Raw genomic sequence first — 19,333 nt, 5'->3', positions numbered from 1 at the left:
TTACCATATTCTGTGTTGAGGCCCCATAATTTCACTTTATTAGCTTCATACTGGGCTTTTTTCTTTAACCGACAAGCTCTGTGAAAGGAAGGAGCAATTAGTTCACTTTCTTTTTTAAATAAATATTCAGAATATTATTTCTTGCTGCTGTCAGACACTTTCTCATAGCACCCAAAAATCACTGCCTACTGATGTTTATCAAAGAATTGAGTTACCAAAAACACAATACAATCATTTATCCACATTAATACTTGAAAATTTAGCACACATTTCAAAAATAAAACTATGACTAGTATATACCTATTATAGTGGCTAAAACAAAAATAAACAAAAACTGACAATGCCAAGTATTGCAGAGGATGTGAAACAAGTGGAACCCTCATATGTTGCTGGTAGGAATGCAAAATAATACATACAAGCTACTTTGGAAAAGAGTTTGGCAGTTTCTTAGAAAGTTAAATATACACGCTTGGGTATTTATACGAGAGAAATGAAAACTTATGTTCACACAAACACCAGTAAGTTTATGGTGGTTTCATTCATAACTGCCCAAAACTGGAAGCAATCCAAACATCCCTCAATTGGTGAATGGATAAATTGTAGTATAGCTCTACAAAAGAATATTACTTAGCAATAAAAAGGAACAAACTATTACCACTCCACACAACACTATAGATGAATCTCAAATGCATAATGTGACAGAAACCACACTCACAAGGCCACATACAGTGTATTCCATCTACATGACATTCTGGAAAAGGCAATACTATGAGGACAGAAAACAGGTCAGTAGTTATGAGGGACAAAGGGTGCAAGAAGGGGTTTGCTTTTACAAAGAGGAATGAGGAAACTATTTAAGGTGATAAAAATGTTCAATATCTTGATTGTAGTGGTGGTTATATGATTGGATACGTTTGCCAAAACTCAAAAAGTATACACTGAAAGGGATAAATTTTACTGTAAGTAAATTATACCTCAATAAACCTGATTTACTAAAAAAGCAAACAAAAAATAAAGCTGTGATAACATTTTTTATTATGCTATAATATAATGCACTTGAGTCCATTTACCTCTCCCTCTTAAAAACTTTTTCCATAAAGCATAAATACCATCTTTTACTTTTGAAGGAAAAATTACAATATTCTCATTGTAGTATTTTTAAATTTTTGAATTTTTTTTAGAGATGTGGTCTCGCTCTGTCACCCAGGCTGGAGTGCAGTGGCATGATCATAGCTCACTGCAAACTCAAACTGCTGGCCTCAACCAATCCTCCCACTTTGGCCTCCCTGAGCAGCTGGGGCTACAGGTGTGTGCCACCATGCCCAGCTAATTTTTTCATTTTGCTGTAGAGACAGGGTCCCGCTATGTTGCCCAGGCTGGTCTCTAACTCCAGGCCTCAGGAGATCTTCCCACCTCGGCCTCCCAAAGTGCTGGGATTACAGGCATGAGCTACTGCACCCTGCCTCATCGTGGTCTTAATATAACAAAAATATAATTTCTGAATAATGTTTGAAGGTTATCTCCTCTGTAGAAACTCACTTAGGGTCTAACCTCAGCTCCTAGACTTTATTCACCTAAGTGAACATTATTAGCATTTACCTGGAAGCCAGCTTATTTTTTTCCTTCCTTGACCTTGGCCGGGCTGTTAAGGGAAGCTCACTGACTGGAGTCAGATCACTGATCACCTTATTCAGCTTCCGTAGTTCATTGCCTATCTGGAGTAGTTTTTTAGGATTTGGAGTCAGGTCTTCCACATCAGTTCTCCGTGACTTCTTTACTGCATATTTTCCTGTAGTTTAAAAGACGTTTAAATTAGATCATTTTAAGTAACAAGAGATACATTTTCCACAGCCATATTTTAAACCACTCACTCCCTACCACCTTTTCTTTTCAGAAGTCTTGGCATGTTTCAGAGTCTCAGCATGTTTAACAACCTATCCAGGAAGGGCTAGCCTCCTCTCCTTCCCACACTGTGGCTGCAAGAAATGGGAGTGATAAGGCATAGTTCTAACTTTTTTGAAGGCTCTTCTCTACCCTAGGGTTTCTAGTCCCAGTATGATAGATTCTTAATTATTTGCATGGCAGTAATAAGCATCTCAAATATGAGGAATGGAGTGCAAGTTCAACTGCACGCAAAAATCAGGGCTAGGGTATAATATGTGGTCAGAGGAGAGTTTGGAGATTTTACTCAAATCAAGATGTCCTAGTGCTATGTCTGAAAATTTGTCAGAAATATACATTTTTCTGTTGGACTCAAAAATCCAACAAGTAAGGATCACCTTGTTTGAAAGCTCTTCTTTGGTTGCTTTGATAAATAACATTATAGAAGACTCACGAGGTCTTGCCTATCATCCCAGGCAAAAAGGATGGGAATGGCTCTGTTCTCTGAACTTCTACAGTATGCTGAACAACTTTCCTAGTACTTATCATGTTATACTTGGAATTATTTATTGGACTTATCTTTTAATTTCTGGTAGAAAATTGATCTGAAGGCAAAAACTCAGCAATTATTCACTGAGAGACAGTAGAGTACAGACCTGGCTCTAGTGGAAAGGGAAAATCAGGCACAAGTATATTTCAGATCCAATTTGTGTCCTCAAAAACCCTTAGCAACTTCAATCTATAGCATAAGTGAATACTAAGCTGTTTACTGACCATCAAGCTTACTAGTAGTAAGCTTACCAGTACTAATGCAAGGTTATTCTTCACTTTTTGGTAAAGACTTTGGATTAACGTAAAAATAACATCTGTGCAGGAGAAATTCTGCTTAATCACAGCTTCCTGAGTTCATAATTCAAAATTTAGAGTTCATAATTCAAAATTTAACCTACCTAAGATTATAAACTTCTCCCGATTCCTGCTACAGGTATTCAACTCTTCTCTACTACTACTCCTCTTCTCCATAACTATTCCTCCTTTCTTTACTTTCCCTCTCCTTTTCTCCTATCACTTTGATTCCCATCTCCCCATTTACATTTAGGTCTGGATGAGAATGGAAGAAAGAAATGCTGGAGCCCATTCACTTTCTCCCCAACCCTTCTGGTTACAGGAACTGTGAGAGGTCAGGAACCAGAAGCCTCCTGGATGGGGTAAGTAGAATAAGAAGGGATTAGAGGCCAGGCGCAGTGGCTCATGCCTGTAGTCCTAGCACTCTGGGAGGCCAAGGTGGGAGGCTCACTTGAGGTCTGGAGTTCAAGATCAGCCTGAGCAAGAGTGAGAACCTGTCTCTACAAAAAAAATAGAAAAACTAGCCAAGCGTGGTGGCATGCGCCTGTAATCCCAGCTACTCGAGAGGCTGAGGATCACTTGAGCCCAGGAGTTGGAGGTTGCGGTGAGCTATGGTGACGCCACTGCACTGTAGCCCAGTGACAGACCGAGACCCTGTCTCAAAAAAAAAAAAAAAAAAAAAAAAAAAAGAAGGGACTAGAAATGAAATAGTGCTTACAAAGTCTTTCCTCCCTGCTTGGGTGATGGCCCTCAATACTAGTAAAAGCTATCTGTAAGCAAAAAGCAGTCACACAAATACATCAGCTCTATACTTCCCCTCTCCGATTTGCTAGGAACGGTTGCATACCTAAGTATACTGAGTAAGCATTATGGTTTAGTACCTCTATTTAAAGTGACACTAAATATATGACTGCAATCCCCTCTTACCATGATGTAAGCCATTTTTCTGATACATATTACTTGGCAAGGTATCTCGGTTCCACTCAGAGGGCCTCAGCATTCTCTCTTGCTGTGATGGTGTCAGTTGTTCACTATACTCCCAGAAGTACCTTCTTTTACCTCTCTTCCGAGAAGATATTGAAGTCATCTCCTTCAAGTCTTCTACAGAATCATTTTCATAGCCTTAAAAAAAAAAAGCCCCCCATTTTTTAAGGTTTATAAATTTCAATAAACCAATCAGGAAAAACAAAAAGATCCCTTCTATTTCTAACTTTTTTGGATGAAAGGTACATTCTTTTCATCTGAAAACACCATTGGCATGTCAAGGATAATAAACCAGGTCTATAAAACAACTTTTACATGTAAATCCTGAACTCATAAACTATTCAGAGATTAATAAACATAGATAACTACACTGTTTATATTCCTTGGGTTTCTCTTTGGTTTTTATAAGTTAGCATATGATACTTGTTTGGGTGTCTTCAGGTAGGACTGAAAGAACAATTAAACATAGTTACAGGAACATCAAAAGTGCCATTACTTAAACACTATATTGCAACTTTTAAAAGTCTTCCTTCTAATAGTTATGTATCTAAAACATCCCAGACAGAAAACTGTGTGTACTCCTATGATGTTGTCCTACTAAGGTAGAATTTTCTGAGGCAATAGTGGTTTTCATCCTATCTCACATTCTACCCCTTTTCCAAGTACAAAAGATGACAGTTCTCATTATAAGCTATCAAATAAAAACTTATATACCTATTCTAGCTAATATTTTACTGGAAGAAATTTGCATTAACTTCACTTTTTAAGAAGGGGGTATTTTCCCTACCAAAGGGATGTTTCAGAAAATACTTGATTCTGAGCTGCGAGAGCTCTTGATCAGACTCAATACAGTATGACATATAAATCTAAAATACTGTCAAAGAATGGCCTTCTTAGATGTGTTCTACATCACTAATGCTAGGTACATGGGCCATGCACAGGATGTACATAATCCCAAACCTAAAGTAATCGGAAAAAGTGGCACTGGCTAAGCAAAATGGTTATTATCTCTCCTAAATACATGGCTCCTAGGGAACTGTCACTAAGAAAGTGATGACAGCTGTTCATTTTGGGGAAAAGTTTGAATTTAGAATTTTAGCAAGTTTTCTTCAGAGTAAGAATCAATCAGGAGTACACTTCCATTTATATGACATTCTGGAAAAGGCAAAACTATAGGGACACAGTGGTTGCCTAGGGGTTAAGGGGGGAGGAAAGGGATGACTATAAACACGAGGGAATTTGGGGAAGCAATCACACTATTCTGTATATTGATTGTGGCGGTAGTTACATGACTACATGATTTGTCAAAACTCACAGAAGTTTACACTGCAAGAGAGGTGAATTTTTCTGTATGAAAATTGTATCTCAATAAACATGACTTTTAAAAGAAAGAATCAATTTGGAAAGCAGAATGATTTCTGAGCAACAGTCAAGACAAGTCTTTGAGGGCAATGCGGTGGCTCACAGCTGTAATCCTAGCCCTTTATGAGGCCAAGGTGGGAACACTGCTTGAGGTCAGTAGTTCGAGACCAGCCTGAGCAAGAGTGAGACCCTGTCTCTACAAAAAAAACAAAACAACTAGCCAGGCATGGTGGCAGGCATCTGTAATTCCAGCTACTCAGGAGGCTGAGGCATGAGGATCTGCTGAGCCCAGGAGTTGGAGGTTACAGTGAACTATGACACCACTGCACTCTAGCCCGGGTGACAGAATGAGACCCTAAAAAAAGACAAGCCTTTGTAGCACTGCTAGTATTAACATCTTTATATTAGTGCATATGTGGTACTTTAAAACAAAATGGCAAGCAGTGCAACAGTGAACCTTAGGTGGTTCTTAAAAAATGATGCAAAGTTGAGTGACACACTCATTTCTAGAAGTTTAATTTTTTAAAAACTGTATATAAGATAAATAAAACAATAGCTTTGGCCTATTTATTTGTGCCTCATGTTTCATTTCAGATTAAAGGATTTCATCTTCTTCTAGTTATCAGTGGAGCTTTGGAAAACATGTAAGAGCCACATTGTGTCATTAGAAATGGCTCTTTTAAAAAGGCCCTTGTTCCACTAGGGTAACAAAATTATTGCTCACAGAGATTACCCTAGTTTGACTGAGAACACCTCAAAACAGGCAGCTGCACCAGCCAAAAACACTCTACCTTCCTATCAATGTCAATAACTGGTGTTAGACACTTAAGCCTTCCCCCAGCTCAAAGCATAAGGGAAAACTTTGTATATACAGCTTCTTCAGGCAACTTCCCCCCAATACTTTATTTGATATGCTCCCTTAGCTAGCAACTACCTTTGCCTATCCCCAGGTGGCCTAGATTTCTGGCAAAACATTGTCCCCCTCACATAATATACTCACATATTTCATTTGAGACTTTTAAGAACCTGCTGAGGAATAGATTATTAACCCTATTTATACAAAGTAAAACGCTCATGGAGGCTTGACATGATTTGGCACAGCTGGGACTGAGACAGGCCCCAGGACTCAAGGAGTCTAGCTCCAAGTGGGCTTCCCACTTTGCTTGTGCCTAACTAGTTAAATGGTCTAAATGGATTTTTTTTCACATGTATTTCATGTAGAGTTTAAAGAGTCCTCAAGATTATTTATTTCCTCTGTCCTACCCAAATTAGTTACTAATTTTACTTACAAACATTCAGCCTTTTTCCAAAAAGTATTTAAGGGCCATCAGTTTTCTTTGATCTAATACATTAACATTTTCTAATAGCATACATCATAAATTCATCATCTCTCTCTCTCTCTCTCTCTCACACACACACACGCAGAATTTGTTGGCTAAAGTCATGTGCCTTTCAATAAAAAGTCTATCATGCTCAAGAAGAACGCAGAAAAGTCACACTGCTAAACCACTGGCCTAACATTTAGGGTGATTAAATATTTCTCAAAGTATGTTCTAAGGGACACTGTTACCATAAGATATGGCTTCAACCCCAAGTAAATTCTGTGGTCAAGTAAGTTTTAAGAAACTCTTATCCTGAATACCTCTCTTGCCAAATCACAGTACACATAGGCATATTAAAAGACTCTCTAAGAAATCATAACAGTAACTAAACCCACTTAACTCTAAGTTCCATGAAGACAAAGATCATGTCTGCTTTGTTCATTATCTGTACAGCCAGTACCTAATACACACAGTGCCTGATGCAAAAGTAAGCACTCAAAAACTTTTTTTAACAAAGCAATGATTCTGTTTAATACAACATTTCCCATGGAGTCCTTTCCCTTTTCATCTGATATATTACCATCTTGATCTAACTGATTCCTTCCCGATAAGATTATCAAAGGAAGTCACAAAGACCACATTTACTGCCTAAAATTCCAATCACACATCTCTGGTTAGTGCAGACTTCTGCCTTTAATAAAGCCAACTGCGAAAACATTTAGTGGAGATTACAAAATAAACTCTTATTCTGGGAACCCAATTCTTAATCTTAGAACCATGTAATTCCATGACTCCGAACAGTTCTAGCCTGTTCACAGAATAGGCTCTATTAAAACTTGGGAGCCAGTCCAGAATAGGGACTAAAACTCCATTTTGCACCTTTCCTGAAACTCTGTAAGCACATGAACTGTTGTAGCCATCTGCCAACAAATAGCATCAAGGGAGCTAGTCATCACAAAAGGGCCTTTGTAAACTGTCTGCTATAAATCAAACCAATCAACCTCCCCCCCCCCCCCCCGCAAAATTAGCACTCTGAAGAAACTATAGCTATCTTTACTCTTTTGATTGAAAGAAATTCTGTTTTTCACCAAAAACTCACTTTTGCATCCCTGAAGTCACTTGTTTAACTTTTTCTTCCAAGAAAAGGAGAAATTTTTATTATCAAATATGAATAAGGCTCAAATAATACTACAAAAGTGTGTTAATTTTATAGTTAAAGATTGTTGCTCATTAACATTTGCAAGAACTGTTCAACTAATACTAACCAAAAGGGTTTTATTTCAAGTCAACTCGAAGTGAATGGCTCAAATGCCATCCAGAAATCTAACATCATTGTCAAATAGGTCCAAGAAGAGAACATGACCCTACCAAGTGCCAGCTAATGCATAAAGCCACTGCCTCTTGAACAGCTAGTAGTCTGAAAAATAAGGAAAAAAAAAAAAAAGAAAGAAAGAAAGAAAGGAAAAAATAAAGGCATTGCCTGGTTATGTAAGACCAAGAGGGTAACAAAAAGGGTTCTTCTAAAAGGGACAAGGGAAGATAATGTGGAGTGTCAGGACAACACCAACTGCAACACTAGTTCCCCCTCTCTATAAAAGTCAAAGGGCTGAGAAAATAAAAACAGAGATCAATTAACCATGTGACCTCTCTTTATGAACCTCCTTATCTTACATCCAGATAGAACCCAGTCAAAAGATCAAGGATAAATTTCAAATGGAATTAAAAGTCAAAGAAAACCATGAGACCCCCACGCTCCAAGATGGCCCCCATGGTCCTAAAACTAGCCCTCACATCCCCAGGATGTCCCCACAGACCCAGGAGGCCCATTGCAGCACCAGGCAGGTCTCTTCAGACCTAGACTATAGGCCACACTCACAGTCCCAGGCACTAGGCCTGCCCTAGTGGATCCCAGTGCCAGGCTGGCCCATGGAGTCAGGACCAAGTCTACCCCTGCAGATACAGATGCCAGGCAAGCCCCTGTGGACTTAGGCTCAAAACACACCCCAGTCTCAGGTCAGCTCCTGTGGACTCAGGTTTCAGGCTGGCCTCAGCTGACCCAGGCTTCAGGCCTGCTCCCAAAAATCTAGGCACCAGGACAGCCTCTACAGACCCAGGTGCCTGAGCCAGGCATCAGGCCAGCCTACCCAAGGACTCTAGCAGCAAGCTTGCCTGCAGATTCCTTCAGCTGGCCCACCCAGAATCCACTGGATGGGCTGACAAATGAAGGATTTTCCCTGGCAAAGGCAGTCTGTAAAGTGGAAGAAGTGTTTACATCTTCCAATGTATAGACACAAATTCAATGCCACAAAGATCACAAATAATAGGGAAACAAGACACTGGCAAAGGAACAAATAAAGCACCAGCAACTGATCCAAAATAACAGAGATATATGAACTGCCTGACAAAGAACTCAAAATAATTGTCTTAAAGAAGCTTAGTGAGCTACAAGAGAACATGGATGTATAACTAAATGAAATCTGGAGCTACAGAACACAATTACTGAAGTAAAAAATTCCACACAGAGCTTCAACAGAAAAATTGCTCAAACAGGAGAAAGAATCACTGAGCTCAAAGACAGGTTATTTGAAATTACCCAGTTAGAGGAACAAAAAGAAAAAAACTGAACAAGAGTGAAGAAAGCCTATGGGACTTATGTGACACCATAAAACAAAACAATGTGCATATCATTGGAATACTGGAAGGAGGAGAGAAAGAGTAAGGCGCAGAAAGCTTATTTAAAAAAACAATGATACTGGGCATGGTGGCTCACACCTGTAATCCCAACACTTCAGGAGACCAAGGCAGGAGGATAGCTTAAGGCCAGGAGTGCAAGACTAGCTTGGGCAACATAGTGAGACTCTGTCTCTACAAAAAATTTTTAAAAATTAGCTATGCACAGTGGTATGTGACTGTAGTCCTAACTACTTAGGAGGCTGAGGTGGAAGGATTGCTTGAGCTCAGGCGTTGGACATTACAGTGAGCTTTAATTGCATCACTGCACTCCAACCTGGGTGAAAGAGCAAGAACCCATCTCTTAAAAAAAAATAAAAGAAAGGAAAGAAAGAAAGAAGAAAAAATGACAGAAAATTTCCTAAATTTGGAGAAGGAAATGAACATCCAGATCCATGAAGTTCAAAGAACCCTAAATAGATTAAACATAAAAAGATCTTCACCAAGATATATTATAATCAAATTCTCAAAAGCAAAGAAAAAACAAAACAAAACAAGAGAATTCAAAAAGCAGCAACAGAGAAGCAACTTGTTACAAACAAGGAAACCCTCATAAGACTCATAAAACTATAGTGGTTTTCTCAACAGAAATCTTGGAGGCTAGAATAGAATGGAATAATATACTCAAAGTGCTTAAGGGGAAAAAAACCCTGCCAACCAAGAATACTATACCCAGGAAATCTGTCCTTCAGAAATGAAGACAAGATAAAAACTTTCCCCCCAAAAAAGCAAAGGCTCAGAGAGTTCATCACCAGTCGGCATGTATTATAAGAAATGCTAATGGAAGTTCTTCAAGTTGAAATGAAAGGATAACTAACTACAAGAAAATCTATTAAAGTATAAAATTAAGAATATAATCATATTCAGAATGCCCTAATACTGTAATGGTGGTACATAAAACACTTTTAACTCTGGTATAAAAGTTAAAAGACAAAGGTACTAAAAATAATTATGGCTACAATAATTTGATAATGGATATATGATATAAAAAGATATAAATTGTGATATCAATAACATAAAATGTAAAGGGTAGAGTTTTTATATACAGTTGAAGTTAAATTGTTATCAGCTTAACACATTGACTGCCACACTAGAAAAAAAATTTTTTTCTTGAGGCCACAGTGTTTTATTATGAAAATAGAATAAAAACTTCAAAAACAAAACAATCCTTTCTAATTTATTGAAAAAATTTGTTATTTTTTATTGTTTTCTGTGTGTGAGATATGCAACTTGAAAAATAGTTCACATGGCTCCCAAGGTAAAGAGATGTGTGAGTTACATATGCCCCAGGCTCAAAACTAGCATGAGTTAAATACAATTCACATGGCTGTTAATGTGTTAAATGTTCTTACCACCACCACCACCACCAAAAAAAAAGGTAACTATATGAGGTGATAGATATGTTAATTATCTTGATTATACTAATTATTTCACAATGTATACATATAACAAAATACCATGTTTCATGTTGTATACCTTAAACATGTACAATTTTTATTTGCCAAGTATACTTCAATAAAGTTGAGGGAAAAAGTCAAAGAAAAGCAAAACTACAACAAAAAGTGGGGTAGATAATATAGTCCTTGCTGCCTTGGTGATGGTAGGATTTACTGACTCCCTCTGATCTATATATTCCTTTAAGTACCAGCTGGCAAAGACACTTCCTTCCCCACATTTTCCATTCCTTTAGTTATTACCCACCCCCTTTTTGTCTCACTCTTCCCCTACCCTCTTACCCTAATCCTAAATAGGAAACTAAAGCAATATCCCTGACCTGTCAGACTTGAAGGACCACTCAGGGACAGCACTACGATCTTCCAAGGGGAGGTAACTATATAAATTACACCCACCTACAAAGACAAGTCTCCTTGAAACATCTTAAAGCAGATTTTATTAATCTGCCAAAAATTTTCCTGTTTAGTGAAAAAGACAATTATTCTATCTAGACTATATAGAGTTCTAAAGCAAACCAAAGAAAAAGGCACAAACACTTTTCCTCCATATTAAAGTGCCTTTTGCTTACTTGAAACTCTACCCAAATCAAACAACTCATGTCAAATGCATAAATTTAAGCATTTGTGTTACAGAAAGCTTTCACCAAATGGAGAAAGTCTTTCAGCAATAATAGTGCTTCACTGGCTACAATGTAGCTACTGTGCCTTTAACACTTTTCAGAATATTAAATATCAATGTTTATACTGCCTGAAATTCTAACAATTATCACTATAACAAAATGGCTCTTTGATAATTTATAAAGTTTTTTCTTAATAACTTAGTTTCTATACAGAATTATTAGTATCAACACTATTTTTGAAGAAAACTTTTAAGTTTGAAGATCTTCATTTCTTTGTGCATTTTTAACTGTGTGCCACTTGGCAATATCATTTTCATAAATAAACTGCCCAGGCCAACAGTGACAAAAACCCAAGCATATAATGCTTAACTGAACCAGTTCCCCACAGATTTCATTTTCTTTGTCCCTTTTTATATATGTACTGTATATAAATAAAGCAGAGTCTCTTTCATGCTCAAATTATAGCATGTATTTTCCTAAAATAGGAAAATACTTTGTATATAAAAATGCAGCAGACACATAAAAAAAGCTCTCTTTGGGTAAGGCACGGTGGCTCATGCCTGTAATCCTAGCACTCTGGGAGGCGGAGACTGGAGGATTGCTTGCACTCAGGAATTTGAGACCAGCCTGAGCAAGAGCGAGACCCTGTCTCTACTAAAAACAGAAAAATTAGCTGGGCATCATGGTACACACCTGTAGTCCCAACTACTTGGGAGGCTGAGGCAGGAGGATGGCTTGAGCCAGGGCTTTTGAGGTTGCAGTGAACCATGATGATGCCACTGCACTCTACCTGGAGTATAGAGTGACAGTCTCCAAAAAAAAAAAGCCAAAGCTCTCTGTTACATTATTTATAAGTAGGCTTTGTTGCTTATAGGCATGAGTAATATAAACCATTATCATTTGGTTCACCATTCTGGATACTCCTAACTTAGCTCATCTACAACAGAGGGACACAAGCATAAACAGAAGTATTTTTTTAAACCAATAAAATCCTGGCATCTTTGCACAAATGTCAAAGAGAGAGACAAAGTCACTTAACATAAGATAAATTAAGAATAAGCCCTCAAGGAATCAGCATGAACTACTATATGAGCAAAATATCATTTTAGAGCTGAAAAAAAAGAATTATAGAAAAAGAAAAAAGTAATTACATATCCAAGCCAAGATATTAAGTCATTTAATACTCAAACTAAAATAAAGAAATCATCTAAACAAAAACTTTCTATTTCAAAATAGTAACAGAAAGTCAGCTTGGTAAGCATCCAAGCATTGTAATACCTGGTTCAGAGAAAGTATCACTAATATCATCATCCTTGTCATCTTCATAATCCTCTTCTTCCTCTTCCTCTTCCTCATTTTCAGATAGTTCATGCTCACTGCCAAACCCTTCATCATGGTCCTCATCATCAACATCCTCCTCGTCCTCCTCATCTTCTTCAGGACTGCATTTGGTTGGCTGTTCACTCAAGTTGTCAGAGACAAAAAGAGAATAATTGTGCTCTTCTTTTTTCTGGGATGAATCTGAGACCAATGTGCTGGCAGAAAGGCTGCTACTCTCTCCTGCTGCAATTGACCCAGGACCCTCCTGGGGCAGGGGACTGAGTAACAGTTCCTGGGTTTCTTTAAAAGGCAAAGCAGGAGTGGCATGACCTTGAAGAGTCTCCATCCCTTTTTTCTCTTGTCTCTTTGCTACCACACCACAGTAGCAAGTGTTCTCCTTTGCTGCCTCTGCGTGAACCTGGCTCAAAAAGGGCCGGCTCTGCTGGACTGGGTTGATCTTTACCTTTGCCTTTTTTACATAGTCCTTACATTCAACATGAAAGTTCACCTTTTCATTATGATACATGTTGGTCTTCACCATGATTTGTGTGCTTGAAGTGGGTTTACTTGCTTTTTGGACACAGTCTGACAAAGGGCCCTCAGCCTGTAGAGTCTTAGAAGAACATACAGGGGCAGCTGCTCTGCTTGTGATCTTTTTACCAGGGAATGAAGAGGATAAGGGATTTTGTTTGACACTGAAAAGTGAATCAGGGTAATAAAGGGAATCAGAAACAGACTGTGAGTCCTCACTATTAAGCTGGGCTAAAGTTGGAGTTTTACTTATGACCTCTTCATCCTGGTAAGGACTAGAAAAGTCATCAAGACCCAAGTAATCCACTTCTTTTGTTCCCCAGATGTCACAGCTGGTTAGTTTGGTGTACTTTGTTAAGTCTTCACAGTATGTATCCCACTGTTCCCAGTTTGAGGTTAAAGCACCCTCATTATCCAGGACATCTGTGAAAGACTCCAGATTTTCAATGTCTTTGCAGTCCTCTAAAGAAAGGAAGTTGTCTCTAGGATTCTGCTGGTAGTTCATCTCTCTATCCTGAGAAAAGTTTAAAAAAAGAAATTACATATCATATTTTTGGAAGGAGATATTTACCTCCATCCTCACTTCTATATATCAAATTGATAAGTCAGTATTCAACTTTTGGTCTACGGTAAAGGCTACTGACAATGACACTTTACCATTCCATATAATGTCTTCATTTCCTTGGGCAAGAAAAAAAAAGATCATACGTGAAAGACACGTATGATCTAAATACCAAGGGCTCTTTAGCTTTACCATAAACACTCTTCCTGAAAAAAGGTTTACACTTCCTGATCTTAGAAGCATTTTAGGATCTCCTTAGAAATAAGCTTCAATTAAAAAGCAAATAAGACGACCTTACCTTCACTACAGAAGAGTATGTCTTTTTAAGTGGGAACTTAAATATGGAGGCAAAGAGCAATCCAAAGAGAGATGATCTCAAACTCATATTGATAAGATCCTTTGCAAGACATTATAACAATGCTTGGGCATATGGAACAAAACACTGCTCATGCATTTTAGAGATGTGATTTTAAAATATCATGTCAGACGCTGCAGCCATTGAAAAGAATGAAGTTTAGCTATAATGTGCCTACAATATATGTTAAAAAGAGCAAGTTACAGAATACTGTATCTATAAATATATTGTCCAATTGAAAAACATACACATACATCTATACAGGCATAGAAAAAAATGTTGGCAGCAGTAACCTGCTGGGAAAAGGCTTAAAGGTGGAGGCTCAGGAAGGAAATGAGGAAGTTTTCAGTTTTCCAGGGTTTATTTGTTCATTTGGATTTTTTTGCTTTGTTTTGTCTTGGCTTGTATGTGTGTCTCTGTGTGTGGTTTTCTTGTTCTTTTGCTTTTGAGACAGTGTCTTGCTCTGTTGCCTGGGCTAGAGTGCAGTGGCATCATCATAGCTCACTGCAACCTCAAACTCCTGGGCTCAAGCAATCCTCTCGTCTCAGCCCTGAGTAGCTGGGACTATAAGCGCACACCACCACACCCAGCTAATATTTAAAAAAATCATTTTCAGAGATGGGGGTCTCCCTATGTTGCTCAGGCTGGTCTCAAACTACTGGCCTCAAGCGATTCTGCTACCTCGGCCCTCCAAAGTACTGAGATTACAGATATGAGCCACTGTACCAGACCCTCTATGTGTTTTAACAGATTCATTGAAGTATAGTTTACCTATCATGAAATTCACCTGTATTAAGTGTACAATTCACTGATTTTTAGTAAACTTATAAATTGGTGCACTCAATTTTCCAGTTTTTGTATATTTATCTGTTGCTTATACTGTGTGTAATTAAAATCCTTTCTAAAAGTTTTTCTGGGCCAGGTGCAGTGGTTCAATGCCTTAATCCTAACACTGGGAGGCTGAGAGGATTGCTTAAGCCCAGGAGTTTGAGACTAGCATGAGCAACACAGCAAGACCTAGTGGTCTCTTTAAAACAAAACAAAACAAAAAAACAAAAATTAGTCAGGTGTGGTGGCACGCACCTGTAGTCCCAGCTACTCAGGAGGTTGACGCAGGAGGATCACTTGAGCCCAGGAGGTTGAAGATGCAGTGAGCTATGATGACGCCACTGCACTCTAGCCCAGGCAACAGAGTAAGACCTTGTCTCAAAAAATAAAATAAAATAAAATGTTTTTCTTAGGAATTTTAAGTGTCTATTTACCTCAAGAATAAATGGTAAGTATATTCAGATATTGCTTAGAATTGCTATTTTTGTGTCACATTCTCTATGTCATATGCCTTGCTCAATGTTATCATTCCTTATTTTTCCAGCTGCAAAGCCCTTCAGCAGTTAGGCATAGTTTAAAAAACAGATAGTTTCCCATTCTCCTCATCAAAACTGGACTTTAAGATATTTAGATAACCTTTTCTCTGATTATTTTTAATGGGCCAGGCATGGTGGCTCATGCCTGTAATCTCAACACTTTGGGAGGCCGAGGCCAAAGGACTGCTTGAGGACAGAAGTTTGAGACCAGCCTGGGTAACAGAGCGAGACCGTATCTCTAAAACACATTTTTAAAAAACCATCCAGCAATCAATCCCAACTAGATTGGCCAAAATCCCGCTGACCTGAAAATGTATGAATGAGAAATAAATGCTTATTATTTTATAAAAAAAAAAAAAAAAAACCATCCAGGTATGGTGGCATGTGCCTCTAGTCCGGGCTATTTGGGAGGCTTAGGCAGCAGGATCGCTTGAGCCCAGGAGTTCCAGCCTGGGTGACAGAACAAAAACCTGTCTCTAAAAAGATTAAATTAAATTAAAATTAAAAAGTAAAAAAATTTTTGGCTGGGCATGGTGGCTCACAGCTGTAATCCTAACACTCTGGGAGGCCAAGGTGGAGGATCGCTTGAGGTCAGGAGTTCAAGACCAAACTGAGCCAAGAGCAAGACCCCCATTTCTACTAAAAATAGAAAGAAATTAGCCAGGTGTGGTGGCGTATGCCTGTAGTCCCTGCTACTCAGGAGGCTTAGGCAGGAGGATCACTTGAGCCCAGGAGTTTGAGGTTGCAGTGAGCTATGATGACGTCACTGCACTCTACCCAGGGTGACGTCTATCTTAAAGAAAAAAAAAAAAAATCAACGGGCTCACACATCTTTCTAAAATTATTACACATATAGTCACAAGAATCAAACTTGGCCCAATCACATCTTTTTCCTTTCAAGCATTTATAAATTAAAAACTCTACAACACACTTTTACCCTAAATCAATTAGCACTAAAACAAAAAAAAATGTTGCTTACCAGTTCATACATGAAATCTGGATCTGAACTGTTTGCTAAGAGATCTGTGCTCATAAGAGTTTGTTCCGAAAAGGTGTGGCTTCGAAAGGCATCCCCAAAAGGCGGATCCATTCCGCTTACACTAGGCTACAATAGAGTGATTTCATTTTAGAAAGTTAAAGACTTCTTCAAGACCAATCTGTTACACGAGTCCCACTCCACCCTAAGTGTCATTATTTTCAGAAAACATTTCTCTTTTTTCTACCATATAGTACATTTAAAAGCTTTAACTAGCATTAAACTGTAGACTTAAGTTAAGAAAATACCTAAGATGCATTAAAAATAGAAAAAATATAGAGCAGCAACTGTTAATAATATCTTCTAAAAACTAAAGTTTTCTTAGCCACCAGATTCAGCATCCAGCACTTAATGAGTATTTTTATTTAGCTATATAACATTTCTTCAAATCCTTCTCTAACAACAGTCTCTGTTTTAACTACCTACAGCAGGGAATTCCCTGCCATTTCCTGGGGTCTACAGAGGTAGCAAATCAGTCTCACTCTGTACTTCTAAGTGAGTGCAATGTCTTATTTCCCAAAGCAAGCTGTAAGACAATTTGGGTGTCTCCGGTCCAATAAATGCCTGCAGGAAAGTAATGGAAATAGAAACAAGACCAGGAACTTAGGCCTGAGCTCTGTAGCCTTAACCCTGAATCCCGAAAGGGGTACAGTCCATTCTATAATAAATAAAGGGAAAAAGGGACCCAGTGTTAATGCTCCTTGTTTTTTCTCCATCCTCTTTTTACATTTTTAACATCTATAAAAATCACTCCAGAGTCAAGTCAGAGCTCACCCTCCTAAAGAGGCTCAAATAATAGAAAGGCCTCACTCTGAAATCTAACTTGGATGAAGGAAGAGAATGAGAAAGAATAAAACTTTTTTCTTTGTCTTTTAGTTCTTTTGCACATTTCTACAAAAATTTTTAAAAATGACATTAGTCTATTTGCTTATAGTTTTCTAGTCATACACCTTCTACCACAAACTTGTCTTTTCACATACTTCCTCATCGTATTTTTCTTCACTGGTACTTCCCATCCCGATTTTTTCCTTTATTTTCCTCAACCCCTCTAGGCCTGCAGGACCTTTCTTCCTAGAAGTTAGCTTGAGAAAATAAGTCTTATAGCCCTAAATTCAAATATTCAACAAATATAAAACTAAGCCTCGAATGGGCAAGAACTCTAAAAGGGTATATGCAGTCCATCTGGTACAGGGGTTGGTGGGGAGGTAGGCCTCTGGTCTTTTTATTATCAGTTAGCAAATCCCCTTTCTTCCCCTCTGTTGCCTGCCCCCTTGAGATTGAGATTGAAGTCCTTCACTATTTCCTCTTAACTACTTCTAAATTCACATGGCATAAATGAAAGGTAAAAGTTGGGAAATAGGAAGACAAAGGAGATGGAAATGGGATTTCTGTGGCAGATTAACCTTCAGGAGATTTGGTTTAGCCCCCATAAAACCAGCAGATCTGTCTACCTTCTACCTATCCACCATGCTCCCTAAGTTCAGCTCATTAAATTTCAAAGTTATACCAAAGGCAGAAACAGAAGGCAATGGAAGAAAGAACATATACTCAAAACTAGCTGAGATCAGAAATAAGATATATTAAAAAGGTAGTATGTCAAGTTGTGTTAAGATTCTGAGAACTTACAGAACCAATGGTATTGACTTTCTGCAGTGGGAAAATATAAAACTTTGCACCTACTCTGTATGATTTACCTGAGGCATTTCCAAGCCCAGATCCTGTGAGTCCAATTCCAAACTTCTTTTTTTTCTCGTTAGTAAATTCCTTTCCAGCTTTACTTTTAATTCCAAGGTCAAAGATGATTTTTACTATAAACAGCACGTTTCCCCAGAATGTCTTCACTTCAACTGCTTGGATCACTGTTTTGTTTTTTTAAATAATTCTGTGCAATTCTGTCAAACAACACAAAGTAACTTCACTCAGCTCCATTAAAAACAAGTTGACCTTTCAAAAATAACATTAATAAAGAGTACAGTGCTTTAAATAATTAAGTCTTATGGTTGTATTTTCAAGAATTTAGTCATGTCTTAGTACTTACCGTTCTGAAATTCACCATTCTTCCTCTTGTTTGTTTCTAAAAATAGGGTCTGTCATTTACCAATTGGCAACATTAAAAAAAAAACCCACCCTGACAAAATTAACATAGCTCATCTTTCCCGTGATCTGAAAGATGTATTATGCCTAATATTAAAGTCAAGCTCTGATTTATGTTCTTATGAGAAAGCATATCTCAACATTTAATTCCATCTATTGTACAATCATTACTGCTAAATTAATCTAAATTTTATATTTCTCATAAATCAATAAGAAGTCAGTACATGGAACTGTACATGGAACTTAACATATCCTCTACATTAAATAAAATCATATTCATAATGGCATATGCAAACATTATTCTCTAAGTTATAAGGAAAAGCTGTTTTTGAAAAAAAAATTACAGGAGGTAATGGGGACTTTGCAAAGTGGTTTCAAGGGTTAAGTTAAACAATGATTGCAAATCATCTGGCACAGGGTCTTGACATGGTAGAGACTTAACTGGCAGTTCCCTTTCCCTCCTCTGTGAAGACCTTAATCAGAAGGAACTATACAGCTATACCTGCTTCATCTTCTTATCCTAGATCAGTGGGTCTCAAAATGTGATCTCAAGACCAATGGCATCCACATTAGCATCAACGTGAAAATTTGTTAGAAATGCAAAATCTCAGATCCTAGCCCCAACCTACTACAACAGAAACTTTAGGAATGGGCCCAGCAATGTGTTTTAGTAAGCCCTCCAGGTAATCCTTATCTCCTCCCTAAAGTTTGAGAACAACTGCCCTATCCTTGATGCCAGTGTAGATGCAGTATGATTTCTTAAACTGATATAAACAGCCAATTTAAATTTAATTGCCCTCTGTAGTGAGCACATTCTCTGGCCTAAAAGGTGAGAGTGGTACATTATTTTAATTTCAAAGACCTCTTGTTAA

At 37.9% G+C, this 19,333-nt stretch overlaps 1 protein-coding gene across 1 annotated transcript in view; it reads right to left on the bottom strand.

The window, feature by feature from the left end:
- The window catches only part of CREBRF (CREB3 regulatory factor), a 50,016-nt gene that overhangs the window by 13,628 nt on the left and 17,055 nt on the right, over nt 1–19,333 (bottom strand). The window contains exons 2-7 of the mRNA XM_069484187.1: nt 18,062–18,259; nt 16,311–16,436; nt 12,478–13,564; nt 3,655–3,849; nt 1,600–1,789; nt 5–78 (exon numbers count right to left, since the gene is read on the bottom strand). Of these exons, the coding sequence (XP_069340288.1) occupies nt 5–78; nt 1,600–1,789; nt 3,655–3,849; nt 12,478–13,564; nt 16,311–16,436; nt 18,062–18,070 (1,681 nt within the window). The 5' untranslated portion in view covers nt 18,071–18,259. The remainder of the gene's footprint in view (nt 1–4; nt 79–1,599; nt 1,790–3,654; nt 3,850–12,477; nt 13,565–16,310; nt 16,437–18,061; nt 18,260–19,333) is intronic.

Source organism: Eulemur rufifrons, chromosome 10, assembly GCF_041146395.1.
Source record: "Eulemur rufifrons isolate Redbay chromosome 10, OSU_ERuf_1, whole genome shotgun sequence".
NCBI classification, from domain to species: domain Eukaryota; kingdom Metazoa; phylum Chordata; class Mammalia; order Primates; family Lemuridae; genus Eulemur; species Eulemur rufifrons.
The sequence above is the reverse complement of the archived record's forward strand: the minus strand, read 5'-3'. Positions and strand labels throughout refer to the sequence as shown.